Genomic DNA, 15,172 nt, shown 5'->3' on the forward strand with positions numbered 1-15,172 from the left:
TAAAATACACTTAAAATCTTACATAAGGGACAACATTACAATTTGACATATGTAATAAAATTAGCAAACAGAAATTACAGAGATATAATACCAATTCACCAATTAATTATCTCTAGCTTGCCTCTCTTCATGCTTATATATGTGCATATTTGTAATAATAACAGTCAACTCTTACCTTCCCCACCTCTGCATTTCCCAGACTGATCACCTTTACCCGTAAAGACTTCTTATTTTCTCGCCTCTTCTGTACATTCGTGTCCATATTGCACTTGCTCCCAAACGTTTAAAGGGATTTGGAAAATATACCTATCTACAATATCACGAATGACTTCGCTATGGTAATATCAGTCTGTCAACAGACTGAGCAGCAGCTCGCTATAAGGCTAACAGACAGCCAGAGATAGCATGTTAAAAATACAAATATCTAACGTTACTAACAACATTTTTCTATAAAGCGTAGACACATTCCCTACATGCTTTTATCGCCGATTAAAACAACTATTTGAAACAGAAAAACAGGTTAACGTGAAATGCTAACGTGCTAGCTGCCCTAGCAACCAGTATTTGGTCAGCTGTGTCGCTGCTCTGGTCCAAGATTGGAAACAACTGATTCAACATAGTCCAGTACGCTACGAAAATAAATACATGGAACATAAAAATAGTTTTTAAAGTATCGTATGCCAAATATGTCACCGACAATTCTAATAAATAAGCTTAATGTGTAAAATTAAAATAAAGCAGATATTGAAAATTGATGAGGGTTTCTATGGTGACAGCAACATTATGGGTGTGTCTGACTTCATGTGGCACTGCTAATAACATGACATCAAATTGCCGCGAGAACGATTAGAAAGCACTGTTTAAGAATCGCTCTCGCGGTACTTTGATGTACGGTCTGCGCAACTTCGCATCAACCTAAAAGCAATAAGTGGACTGATTCGTCAATTAAACAAGCCAAAGTCAATTTGTAATCTACGATATTTCGATAAAATTGTTAATTAATTACATCACCTTACAAATAAGACGATTGTTATCCGTCTAAATAGGTGTCTTGACGAGTGATTGACAAGGCATGCCGAGAGAGGGTGTAAAACAGACCAATAGAATGATAGGGAGTGGGTTGTTCAGGTTATTATGCCTAATAAAGACCACAGTGTGGATGAAACTTCACAAGTTTGTTACTGATAGTCCAGGACTCATGCTGCTACAAGAGACAAAATGTGCTTGGAACAACCCTGAAGGGTTTAATCTTTTCTGATTAGATATTCTGGCAAAAATACCCAGGGGATGCCGTTGCCAAGGTTCCTTCATTTTTCAGGTTTCTCACATTTTCCAAGTTCAAGAAGATTGCTTCTGGACTGTGGCTCTCTGCTGGATCACCAGGTTGGGGGTGGTAAGTATTTCTGTAAGCTAAATTAGCTATCACCCCCATACTGTATGACTAACTTTGCCACATACAGCAATTATGTTATAAAAATGTGTTTCATACAGTAGATTTCCAGATTCCTAATAGTTAACCAGATCATCACTTTGATAAATAGTTTAAGGTGTTGACTAGATAGATAGATAGATAGATAGATAGATAGATAGATAGATAGATAGATAGATAGATAGATAGATAATAAAGATTAAAAACATTAATATTTAATGTAAATAGAGCATTACAGTACCCTTTAAACAAATCAAGTCTTATTTTTATTGTAAATTAATAATACCAAAGGTAAATAGTGCAAAAACTGTTGTATATGTTTTCCCATCTTTGTGTTCCCATGAAAAATTCCCTGTTTTGTGTCTACAACTGAAACTCAGACAGATTATCACTGAGCCATTGCACATGCCAGGGATCAGACACCAGGGTTCTCCCAGCAGGCCAGAATTCAACAAAAAACCCTTCATAGTAATTTTTAGATAGTGTGATCTGTTTTCTAAAACAAAAAAAATTGACATTCACTCAAAAAATGTTTTTATACTTTCTAAACTATTTTATTTTGTACTTTGTATGTCTAATATTGTATATACAGTGTGTGTGTATTATATATATATATATATATATATATATATATATATATATATATATATATATATATTGATTTATTGATTTATTGATTGATATTTAATTGTTGATGGTGGAATTAGGTATAAGAAAAACTAGTTAACAATCAGATACTACCACTTCCAGAGAGTGGCCAGTGGGAGGTGGTCTCCTGGTTGATTGAAGCATGGCTGCACCAATCAAACCTTTCCCCCTCTTATCCAGTGTCTTCACACTCTCCATCTCTCTAACGCCCTCCTCATCTCCCTCCCCACTCCCTTTCTCATTGTTGAATGGTCAGGAGGTGTGTGCATGTGTTCATCTTTGCCGAGGAGGGACTGCAGGCGTGCACGAGTGTGTATTTGTGTGCATGCGTGTCTGCACCTGTCTGTTAAAGCAGCATTGTTCCTGATGTGAGAAAGCTGTGCCGAGCTGTTTGGAAAATCCAAGGTCATTGGAGCCTAGTCACATGCTCTCTATGTGAGCGTGCATGTGTGATTGAGTGTCTGCGAGAGTGTCTCCCTCTCTCTGTTTCTCTGTCTCTCTCTCCCTGTCTCTCTGGCTATGTGAAGAGAAAAAGGCTTCAGGCAAAGAATAGACAATTTCATCAGGTTTTCCATCAATGTACGGTAAGGACATTCTGTGTTTATTGTGTCTGTTTGTATTAGGTGCATATGTATTAATTTCCTGCCTGTATTAGGTCATGCAAAATTCATGAGCATCATGAGAGATTATGACATTGACAGCACAGTGATGCTGAAGCAACAGATTGCATGCAGTATTTTAGCTCTGCTGTTTTTATTTCAGCCGTATTGTATAGTGTGCAACTGTGCATCCTTGATTTTGACTCATCCTCACTTCTTGTGTATTTGCATCAAATACTAAAATACAAACAATGATCCACAGAGATACTGCTATGAAAATACAGTAATAATAATAAGTGTGTTGTGTATTTATATAAGCATGCATTTTTTGTAGTTCTGCTTTTTGGATATGCCCGCCATATGCAAGCTACCAGCACACATTGATGTTTTGGTGAGCTGCACGCGGTCAGTCTGTGACTTTTTAGATTACTTTCATTTTAAACAATGATACGCAAAAGTATGAGACCAGACATTAAAACACTCTTTTGCATTTTTACAATTCTAAATTATATTAGCAACACCTTGAGTATCTTCATCATCAACATTGAGCTTATTTGAATTGAGAAATGAACAAGAATTTGTTTATACTGTAATTGGTATGCCCTGCTTTTTACTTTGATAACAGCAGAGCTTGAGCTGACAATATGTGTAATAATCTGTGTAATTCCAGCCTGATTTCATGAGAATTCATACATATTTTACGATTTGGCTAATTCGTATGAATTCATACGAAGTGAATCGTGAAAAAAACGTATGATTCTCATTAAAAAAACAACAACAACAAAGCAAAAAACCAAACCCTGCACCTAACCCAAACGTCACAGGGGTCAAGGCAATTCGTACAAAAATTGAAAAATGTGGAATTATAATGAATTATCCAACTCGTAAAATATGTAAAAATTCTCGTGAGATAGCATTGGTAATTCCAGCAATGAGGAATATCTTGCCTCTTGCACAAGGAATGGTTTATGGTCATTTTCAACTATTTGTGCAGATTGTTATCATTTTTAAGCATCTTATGTCATATATTCTTCAGTATGCTTATCTGCATTTTTTAAAACCTAAAACATTTAGTTTATGTTTTACTAAGAATGCTTAGCAATCCTGAAACACTATAGCCTACATCAAAATGTCATTAAGACATAACATTATTATGATGCACAGTTCTGCAATTTCAGATGATTTGTATTTTTAGATTAACTAGATGCTTTTGAGAGTAAACCTGCCAGTGGTGAAGTTATAAAAAAGCATGCATTCTTTGGTGTAGCATAAACTTCCCTTTTCTACATCTGCCATTGTATACTACTCATACTCTCATGCATTTATGCTTCATCACTGTGAAACTGCTGAAAGTGAGTGGCTTTGATATTGTGGCCTGTTTTGGGCAATCTGAAGGGATATGGAATCTGTGATGGTTGACGTTCTAAATTTAGATGCCATTTTAAGAAGCTCTAATAATTCAGGGGAACTGTATTTAGAGTGACTGCGTCATAACAAGTGAGTGAGACGATGTCTGGGGTCTGCGTTTTGTGCACTGGAAAGATAGATTTCCATGCAACTACCACAGATAGAGTTTGATTCATCCACATGTGTGCTGGGTTGTATTATATGTATTTGCTTTAACAGCACCGAACAAAGCCATATTAAAATTGAATTCATTTTAGGATATCCTGCGGCTGTGAGGATATCATATTAGCCGTAGTAGTACATCTAAGCCTAGTTCTAGTTCTTTATTAAGTTGATCCTCAATGTCACAGTGCCAGCTACTGTATGATGTGTTGTTTGAAGCCTAGGCTATACTGTATGTACTGTAGGGTGTTTTTGGCGACAAAGGATTCCTCTACCTGTGTATAAGGTTGTATAATCAAAATTGATTTATTGACTGAAGTTTATACTTCATTATTCAGTTTGTGCTTTCTAAGCCCAAATTTTACATTTTTTTGTTATCGCTTTAACATAAAACACAGCATTTGCCAGTAACTTAAATGGTATAGCACGACTTACAGCCTGAGTAAAAGTAATAATGTTAAAAGCAGAAGTTTTGGCCCTAGAGGCCAGTCAGTGTCAGTAGAACCTACTAGGTGAATAATAGAGGTGGGTATACTGCCATAAAATGTATTATAAGGGGTGTAACGAAAAGGAACAGTGAAGGTAAAATTTACCACCCTGTCAGAGATAAAATGCCCAAGCTATTGCATTTTATACTTACATTTCCTGGTAAGATGAGGTCGTTCCTGTAATGCTTGAAAGGAACTCAAATTTATCAATTCAATGCTTTCTTCTTTACACAGATGAATGATTATGTTGGATTGATAGTCAAGGATTGATGTTGGTTGGCTGATATGTTTTTTTTTTTGTCCGATACCGATATTGAGAAACCAATGTGCACTGTAAAAAAATTCCGTAGAAATTTCAATGTTATTGCAGCTGGGTTGCCGGTAATTTACCGTAGATTTACATTTATGTTATTTACTGGCAAGAGTTTGTTCAAAGTTAAATAAATTTCAAATATTAACAAGTCTTTATCTTTACAGAATAAAACTATACAATAACCGCCTCAAGCAAAGCATTCTGGGAACCAGAAATCATCATCAACCTTTTTCAGTTTTTTGGTCCAGATTTGGTTTTCCAGAATGTTTTGCTTGATGCTGTTTTTTAGTTTTATTCTGTAAAGATAAAGACTTGTAAATGTTTAATTTTCATTTAACTTTGAACAAAATGTTGCCAGTAAAAAACATAAATGTAAATCTACGGTAAATTACCGGCAACCCAGCTGCAATTTCTACGGAATTTTTTACAGTGTGGGCAACTGGTAAATTTGAAATATCTGCCCATATATCAGGTACAGCAATATATCTGTCTATCACTAACTGCTAGTCAAGGACAAATGATTTGTTGTTTTTCTTGTAAACCCCTTTATTAAAAAGGAATCGGCCAGTAAATGAAATAATAAAAATACCTTATTTTGCCCAATGAACTGCATTCAGTGATTTATCATAAAATATTTGTATACAATTTTCATATTGATATTTTCACATTTTTTTTATTTTGCATTGGGAACAGTGAGCTTACAGTAAAAAGCTATTTAATAAAAAATTATTTTTCAGCCAGTAAAAATGGTTTTTTGGCCTGTAAAAAATAAATAAAAAAGGGACACTCCACTTTTTAAAAAAATATGCTCATTTTTCAGCTCCCCTAGAGTTTTGGAATCCATTTTTACCGTTTTGGAACCCATTCAGCTGATCTCCGGGTCTGGTGCTACCACTTTTAGCATAGCTTAGCATAAACCATTGAATCCGATTAGACCATTAGCATCGCGTTAAAAAATAACCAAAGAGTTTCGATATTTTTCCTATTAAAACTTGACACTTCTGTAGTTACATTGTTTACTAGGACTGAAAGAAAATTTGACAGAAAGGTGTGATTTTCCAGGCAGATATGGCTAGGAACTATTCTCTCATTCTGGCATAATAATCAAGGACTTTGCTGTTGTAACATGGCTGCCGCAGGCGTAGTGATATTACACAGCGCCTTAAAATAGTCCAGAGATCAACTGAATGGATTCCAAAATGGTGAAAATCAAATGTTTAACTAGGGGAGCTGGAAAATGAGCATATTTTCAAAAAAAGTGGAGGGTCCCTATAAAGGATGCACAGTGAGGTCACAGGTTCGTGAAATTTGCAACAATCCACATTGTTTGTTTGTTTATCTGTCAGTTTAATAGTGATTACACATTGAGGTCATTAGTAATCGTTTTTCTCATTAGTAATCGTGTAATACGCTCTGGAAGTGAGAAATTTAGAGAGAGAGAGACAGAGAGAGAGAGAAAGAGAGAGAGAATTCACTGCAGTCTTTGCAGTGTGGGTGGAAATATAAGCGTCGACTGTCAGGGGATTTTTTCACGCAAACCTCTTGCTTCTGTTGCTTTAGGCGTAAGAGAGTGTCACGTTGATGTGTCAAAACAATGGCAGGTGGGCCGATGTGTGACTCACAGTTCAGCTTCCATCCATCCAATCACGGCGTAATTGCCCATCACGATCATAGTATACGCCAGCTTGACTGTAGGTAGTTTGACAGCAGGGCTTGACTTAATATAGTAAACTCACGATTACCGGCTTGATATTTACATAGTTTCATAGTAGGGTGAATTCGGGTATTGGAAATTTTTTTGAATCAACTTGAATTAAAATATGAGATTTTAAACAAGAATTCTAAATAAATTGTCTGGTTTGAACGTCTGAAACATATATTTTTATGAACTCAAATAGAATTTTATATTGTTTATTTTATTCTTATACTGTATACTATGCATTATATTTCGTAGAATGAGCCAATGTCAGTTTTGTGTGGATTTGAATGTTGTTGTCCAAAAACTCCAACTGCTCTGGTTTGTTTATTCTCCATCATGACGAAGCTCTTTCACTATGGTTATAACACTCCTGTCCATCCCAGGAGTCCTGCCAAGGTGTTGCGTCTGACTCATGTGCCCAGAAGGGAGGTTGACTGTGCTTGTGTGGCACTTTCCAAACTCCTAAAGTAATGAAGTAATTTTGATTTGTTGTAACAAAAGGTTTGGCTTAACTTTCAAAATAAACATTTGTATTAAATTTGTTTATTATCATTGTTCCAACCTTGTTATCCTAATTTAGGATGTACATTTTTAAATATTCAAAAACCCTCACTCTAAAAGAAGATTTGTTTTTAAATGAGTTATTTTTGGGGCCATTTTAGCCTTTAGCCTTTATTTAATAAACAGTATCTTTATGGAGAAGATAGGAAAGTAGGGGTGGAGAAAGGGTTATGGGATAGGCAAAGGACCTCGAGCCGGGATTCGAACTCGGGTCACCGGAAGTGCGTCTGCACCATATGTCGGAGCACCGTCCACACCATCGGCTCCGACAAGATTTATTTACTTTAAAAAGTAAGTGTTTGTGCTGACTTAATTTTATGTTGATTTTAATTCAACTTAAAAATATTAGTTGACTCAACATATTTTTTAGTTAACTGATAGTTTTTAAGTTGAATTAACTCAAAATTTGAAGGTAGCACCTACACTTACTTTTTTAAGTTAAAGCAACAAATCTTTTTTTTACACAGACAATTTTCTCATTTCATATTAAACTGTAGTGACTTGATGGTTAACCATTTAGCCCTGCTATACAATTAACTGAATAATCAGTCCCTCATGGGCTTGATGTATAGGCTAAATTTGCAGCCATGCTACATAGTAATTATAAATGTTTCTTCTTCGAAAACGACAAAATCACATAAACCAGCTGTAGTCACGAAATATTTGATTTATTTATTTGTGTTCATGAACATGATTTTCCTCTTTTTTTGTGTCATTGGGTCTCATTCACTAAACATGCGTACACACAAATTTGTGCGTATGGACGTTTTAACTTACAAATCACAATTCAACAAAAACTTTCATACAAAAAATTTATTTTAAATGTATGCAAAAACTTAAGAACAACTTAGACCACACATATGCAATAATCATGAACAAGGAAAGTATCTAAAATATATCTAAAATATATGTAAAATATATATAACACAGATATATATTATAGGGTTCTTTTTCCTTGTTCATGATTATCGTGCATGTGTGTTTACTTATTAATTATATATTTCAACAGATTTAATCAAAATTTTGACATTGTAGTATGACTGTAATTGTTGAAATACAGATACTGTAAATTGTGTTTAAACTCTGTTTCAAATTATATGTTAGCTATAAGTTTATCTTACATATCTATAATTATAACAATATAAAGGATTGAGCCTGGACCCACTATTTGTATCTATTTATAAATATGACAATTGTGCGAGATGATGATTTTTTGATCACTTGAATCAAAATAACACATAGTGTATTAAGCTTATTGTTTTTTTCCATTAAAGTAAAATTATTAATTGTGTTTAACCATTTGTGTTTCACGTTAAAGCCTTCATAACCTCTTTTTGTGGTTTCAAATACCAGTTCAAAAACAAATTCAAATCAATTTACCAGCATACCAAGCTACAAACATTTCCTAAAGACAGATTAATGCCTTTTCCTTAAATCGACTGGCCTCACTTACTAGATTACGGCATGCAAGTCTAATTCACTTAATGTGTTGATGCAATAAATAAAGCTCACATTAAGTATAATTACGCAGGCCCTTGATCAATATTCCCTATAACCTAGAGATGAGAAAAAATAATGCTCACCAGAAAAAGAATTGTTATCCTTTAAACAGATTACTGGTGTATTGTGGTTTTGTGTTCAGTTGTTATTATGTTCAGTTTACATGACTGCAGCTCTGATTTGCTCTTTCCTGTGTGGTTCAGGTGTTTGCGGGTGCTGTGGGGCCCTGAGACCCCGCTATAAGAGGCTGGTGGATAACATCTTTCCAGAAGACCCTGAGGTAAGGGAGAGAGAGAGTCAGGTTATATAAAAACTGCTGAGCTGAGATTTCTTGTGGTTATCAGGGATCAATGGAATGAGGTAGACTTTCATTGTAGACATTTATTAGTTTTAAGGTCACTATACTGAGAGCAGATCCACCGCACCGCCCGATTGCACACGGCCTTCACACAGACACATGTTTTTTATTTGACCGGGACAATTTATAATATAGAACAGCAATTGAATCTGTCTTATCTGTTTTTTGTTGAATGCTGGGATGGATTTTGGATTTATATTACATTCAGAACAAGAACAAAGGGAAAATTGTAATATGGAAAGTTCTTTTTGAGAGCTTATGGCTCATATCTGTCTGGATGTGTTTCTGTTTTTTCCTGGCTTTCTCTTTAAAGGATGGTTTGGTGAAGGCAAATATGGAGAAACTCACTTTTTATGCCTTGTCTGCTCCTGAGAAACTAGATCGCATCGGCGCCTACCTGTCCGAGAGACTATCCAGAGATGTGGCTCGCCACAGATATGGGTAAAACAGAAAGATATCAATTTTCCAAGAAGGCTCAACATAAAAATACCTGATAGTTCATATGGATTGATTATGACCTGTACAACTTGGGATGCATAACGATTTATCATGATTAATCTATAGCAGAATAAAAAATATGTGTATGTACTGTGTATAATAATTATGTATATAAATATGCACACATACATGTATATTTTTAAGAAAAAATATATATACATGCATGTTTGTGTATTTATTTATACAAAGTTATTATGGACCGTTCACACCAAAAACCTTTATTCTGCTATAGATTCATCGCAATTAATCGTTATGCATCCCTAAAATAATAGTGTCACGAAAGGTTATTTACAGGGCAATGCCATAAGATCCAAGGTTAATAACTATTGTTTATATGTATAGTGTCAATCAAAATTTCATGCTGATTCGTAACATTTTTACAGTGTGGTAATTTTGTATGAATTTGTACGATCTCGTTTGCACACTTTGAAAGATGAAAGTTGGATCTAATTTAAAAAATTACTTCAGTTGGTTACACTTAAAGGTGCCATGTCAAAATAATTTTTTTAAGATGTAAAATAAATCTTTGGTTTCCCCAGAGTACATATGTGAAATTTTAGGTCAAAATATCAGATAATTTACTACAGCATGTCAAAATTGCCACATTTAGGTGTGAGCAAAAATGTCCCGTTTTGGGTGTGTCCTTTAAAATGCAAATGAGTTGATGAAATGCAAACACTGATCACAATGATGGTGGTTTGTTAAAATTGAAACTAAATTGTGCTGTCAATTATTTTCTCTCTCTTTGCACTAAATGGCAGTGCCATGGTTGGATAGTGCAGATTAAGGGGCGATATTATTATAAAAAGATCCCTTTATATTATCATAAGGGGAGCCAAATTTTAATGACCTAATTTTTCACATGCTTGCAGAGAATGGTTTACCAAAACTAAGTTACTGGGATGGTTTTTTTTTCACATTTTCTAGATTGATAGAAGCTCCGGGGACCCAATTATAGCACTTAAACATGGAAAAAGTCAGTTTTTCATGCTATGGCTCGTTTTGTCAACTTACATTTTCTCACTTTGCTAAGTGAAAATTTTATGGTGAAAAAAAATTAAATTAGTAAAACCTAAAAAATGTAAGCTTTTTCAAATTAAAATTTTCACTTAAAGTACATTTTTCTTAGTGTTACCAATTGAAGTAATTTTTAAGTTAATCCAACTTTCACTCTTTACAGTGTATGCTATAATAGGATCTGCTTTCAACCCAGTAATGTTTGGTTCATTATTGCGTTTATCTTATAATGCGTATATTTAATTTTGTAGGAATTAGAAACCTTGTAAAATAGTTACTGTTTGAATTCCAGACTGATGGTTTCTTTAGTAAAGTCTGGCCTTTATTATGTTTCTGTGTGTCTCACAGGTATGTTTGTATTGCTATGGAGGCTTTGGATCAGCTTTTGATGGCCTGTCACTGTCAGAGTATAAATCTTTTTGTGGAGAGCTTTCTCACTATGGTGCGCAAGCTACTGGAGGCCGACAAACCCAGCTTACAGATCCTCGGCACTAACTCAGTGAGTTAAATATATACCCTTTCAATTTTTGACCATATTGGTATAATCATAATCAAGTAGGCCCTATGTTAAAATGATAAATCTTAATACCCTGACTGGAATGAATAGAGAGGATTTGTAGTTTACTGGAGGTAGATGTATATATTAATCCTCTAAATGTCAAACCATTCCTCTCACCTGAATGTTCACCCCCCCTACGTGTGTGTTTATATACATCACAAGCATTCAAAACAAAGATCCATCATTTATTTTTATTATTTACAATAATTAATTTATTATTATGTACTGTAACGTGAAAACTCATCTCCACCTTACACAAGTGCTTATGGGAATGTTCAGCTGTCATATCTTCCAAAGTTCACCAGCGCTCACATCTGATGGTTCAGAAATATAAGAGCTTAAAGATTAAAGTGAGATTAGTTTTCACGATCTAGGCCAGATGGGGCAGGGCTTAAAGCACATTTCATATGAAGCTGGAACATTTGATCTTATTTATTTGCATAGAATTTATTTATTTGCATAGAATTTATTTATTTGCAGAATTTTTATCTTGCACATTAAGAGTATTCTAGGATTTTGAGGTATATTGCTTTTGTAAAGTGCAGTTCAGATATCCTTATCAGGAAGATATTAATCTGTAGTACAGTAATGTATGTCTTATCCAACATACTTTACAACACCCTTCTCATTCTAAACATCCAGTGTACAGGATTTTTATTTTTTTATATTTATTTCTTGATGGCAACATTTCTGCTGTCAAACTCACATCGAAATTATTATAAAAAAATGTCAGCCTCCTATCATTCCAATCTAACGCCCAAAATCAAAAATTATTCTTTGTTTTTAATCTAAACAGTGCTTTTCTTATTTTGAGTGTTACTGTAATGGGTAATTATTTCATTATACAGATTAATGTGAAAATGAGATTCTAGACTTTTGGTAATTTAATGTAATTCATTTTAATTACACGGTCAGAAAAAAGTGGTCAAAATATGTACCCCAGCTGTAAATGGGGCAGTACCCTTTAAAAAAGTAGCTTTGCACTTAAAGGGCCCTATCTTGCACCCAGCACAATTGACTTTGTCAGTGACGCATGTATCATTCGTATTTTGCACCGGCGCACAGCGGGTTTTTCACTCCACAGACGCACGTCGGCAAACTAGGGAATGAAACCATCCCTGATGCTGTTTTGAAGTTTCAAAAAACAATTGCGCTACTGACCAAAAAAAACTAGTCTAAAGTCAATGGCGCGTTGCGCGTTGTTCATTATGCTATTTTAAGGGCGCATGCTTGACCATAATGTATAGCGTGCACAACGCGCACACACTTTGCTTATCTAATCTACACAGATGCAACAGTTATTTTTGCAAATCATAAATTGTTACAATAAAAAATATTAACACATGAGATAAGGGGAATCATAGTGGTGAGCATTGTGGTGATAGTTTTTATTTATTGTGTGGCTGCGTTAAAAAAATCTCATGCAAATAACGATTAAAATATTTTCATAAGAAACCTTAATGTATATGAACTTGATTTGTAAGTGTACTTTGGGGTTGGACCTTGCTTGCGTTTCTTGGGTCCGATTTCAAAGCCCCCAAACCCTTTCAGCGGTGAGGGTGGACGCAGCGATGTCCTCTGCTGGCGTCAGGTCCTGAGGCAGATCCACCTCCCGTTAAACGGCGTGCCCGATTTATGCTGGCAAGCTTGGGATTCCCCCGTCTCCTGACATCATTGTAGCGCTTGGCGCAACGATGGGGATGCCAGCTGATGAGACAATTGTGGCTATTTCCTCTCACGCCTGTTTAACCTACGCTGATTTGGGCGGGTTTCTCCTATCCCCATACAAAACAACTTCTCTGTCTTTGACTGCTCTTACAAGAACGTCGGTCTCCTCGGCTGTGAACCGCTCCTGGCGTGCGCCTGGTAAATCCGTCATAATAATAGCAATCCGCCATGGAACTTGCGCCCTTGCGTTTAAAGGAATGTTGGATAGCGTTCTGATTGGTTTATTTGACGTTACGCCCAAACCACACTTATGAATAATGAACCTACTTCAGACCAACCCCTTATTGATTTGCGCCTGGCGCAAGAGTTATTTCTCCCGCCGGGAAAATAGCAACAGCGCCCAAGATCCGCCCACAAAGTCACTTGCGCATTGCGCTTCGCACTTGCGTTTCAGATCGTTAAAATAGGGCCCAAAGAGTTTATATAAGTATCTCAAATGTACATACTGTGTACATACCAAGTGTATGCATATCTATACCTAATGGTACCATATTAGGACCTTTTTACTGCCCCAGTGACAGCAGCGGTACCTGTACATATTTAGACCTTTTTTTCTAACAGTACAATTAATTTAGCTATTTATAATGCAGAAATGATTACATCAACTTTTTTTACTGTTTTCCATTTTTTCCCCCTAAGTTTGTGAAGTTTGCCAACATAGAGGAGGACACTCCATCATACCATCGAAGCTATGATTTCTTTGTCTCACGCTTTAGTGAAATGTGCCACTCCAGTTACGAAGATCCAGACATCCGCACAAAGTAAGTTACATTAGGACTTTAACTACTTTTCAGGCATTGTGTTTTATATATTATAAATAATGTAGTGAAAATTAATAAAAATACCTTTTCATCTTGCATGTAAGGATTCGCATGGCAGGTATAAAAGGCTTGCAGGGAGTGGTGAGGAAGACGGTTAATGATGAACTACAGGCAAATATTTGGGATCCCCAGCACATGGACAAAATCGTGCCATCTCTTCTGTTCAACTTACAACAGGAAGAAGGCATAGAAAGGTCTTGCACACACACATAGACGCACACACATTTGCCTACACGTTTCACACATTAGGAGAAACGGGCCTGATTTCGCTTAATGGATTGAGTGAATTTTCCTCCTGAGAGATGCTAAGAAACAAAACCTTGCTAAAAGCTATTAGTCAATGTGTGTAATTAAATGAATAATCGAACTGCTGTTATAATATTAATATTAATGAGTACAACTAAGGTTTCAGACCTGTTTGTTTTGCTGTTGTATTGTTGGCTATATACCCCTGAGCCTTGAGCGCAAAAGCAGACCATGACATCCGAATTTAACTGTGTGATAAAATTAGGCCTGTAAAACCTGTTCACATCAGCTTTGCCTCTAGGTAAATCAATGTGCACAATAACAGTGCTGCAAACGACACTTGGCCTATTGACTAGTCTCGGCTTTAATGTGTCTTTTTTGGTTTTGATCCCTGTCAACAGATCTCCTTCCCCAGAGACAGAAAAAGAGAAGGAACGTCCGGTGGAGCTGACCGAGAGGTGCTTTCGAGAGCTGCTGGGACGAGCAGTGTACAGCAATATAAAGAATGCTGTGAAACCCGTGCTTATGTAAGTGTTGATGCGCTACCCCAGTCAAACACAAGAGGACACTACAGAAACATTTATTTACAATTATAGGATTTATTGGTAAGACTTTACAATAAGGTTCATTAGTTAACATAAGTTAACTACATTAGTTAACATCAACTAATAATGAACTGCATATACAGCATCTTTGTTAATGTTAATTTCAACAATTACTAATACTTTATTAAAATCTTGTTAACGTTAACATGAACAAACAATTAAAAGCTTTATTTCTATTAACTTACATCAACAAATATTAATAAATACTTTAACCAAATGTATTGCTCATGGCTTGTTCATGTCAGTTAATACATTAACTAATGTTAACTAATGAACCTTATTGTAAAGTGTTACCGATTTATTTATAATTATAAAAATATAATTATATTATATTTTGGTGTTGTAAACTGATATTTTTAATAAAAGATATGACTAGGAAGTAAAGATAATTATGACATTTATGGTTATGAAATCTAAAGTCTTTATTAATTGACTAAAATATTTGGATATTTATTTGAGAATTTTTTTTGATTATAACAGTTGCTTGAAATAATAATAATGATAATAATAATACAATTAATATTATTATAATAC

The 15,172-nt window shown here is 35.2% G+C and overlaps 2 protein-coding genes across 4 annotated transcripts in view; one reads left to right on the forward strand and one right to left on the reverse strand.

Moving 5' to 3' along the window:
• dnajc27 (DnaJ (Hsp40) homolog, subfamily C, member 27) overlaps positions 1-600 on the reverse strand; it is an 8,833-nt gene extending 8,233 nt beyond the window's left edge. Inside the window, exon 1 of the mRNA XM_065288426.2 lies at positions 176-600. Coding sequence (XP_065144498.1) covers positions 176-262 — 87 coding nt within the window. The 5' untranslated portion in view covers positions 263-600. The remainder of the gene's footprint in view (positions 1-175) is intronic.
• A 1,728-nt stretch (positions 601-2,328) lies between these two features.
• efr3ba (EFR3 homolog Ba (S. cerevisiae)) overlaps positions 2,329-15,172 on the forward strand; it is a 30,561-nt gene continuing 17,717 nt past the window's right edge. For 2 of the 3 annotated variants that reach the window (XM_065288419.2, XM_065288420.2), the window contains exons 1-7: positions 2,329-2,661; positions 9,010-9,086; positions 9,478-9,605; positions 11,028-11,178; positions 13,606-13,727; positions 13,832-13,981; positions 14,435-14,560. In XM_065288419.2, coding sequence (XP_065144491.1) covers positions 2,655-2,661; positions 9,010-9,086; positions 9,478-9,605; positions 11,028-11,178; positions 13,606-13,727; positions 13,832-13,981; positions 14,435-14,560 — 761 coding nt within the window. In that variant the 5' untranslated portion in view covers positions 2,329-2,654. The remainder of the gene's footprint in view (positions 2,662-9,009; positions 9,087-9,477; positions 9,606-11,027; positions 11,179-13,605; positions 13,728-13,831; positions 13,982-14,434; positions 14,561-15,172) is intronic. The other variant, XM_065288421.2, reaches the window with a different exon arrangement.

This window comes from Paramisgurnus dabryanus, chromosome 17 (assembly GCF_030506205.2).
Source record: "Paramisgurnus dabryanus chromosome 17, PD_genome_1.1, whole genome shotgun sequence".
Lineage (NCBI taxonomy): Eukaryota > Metazoa > Chordata > Actinopteri > Cypriniformes > Cobitidae > Paramisgurnus > Paramisgurnus dabryanus.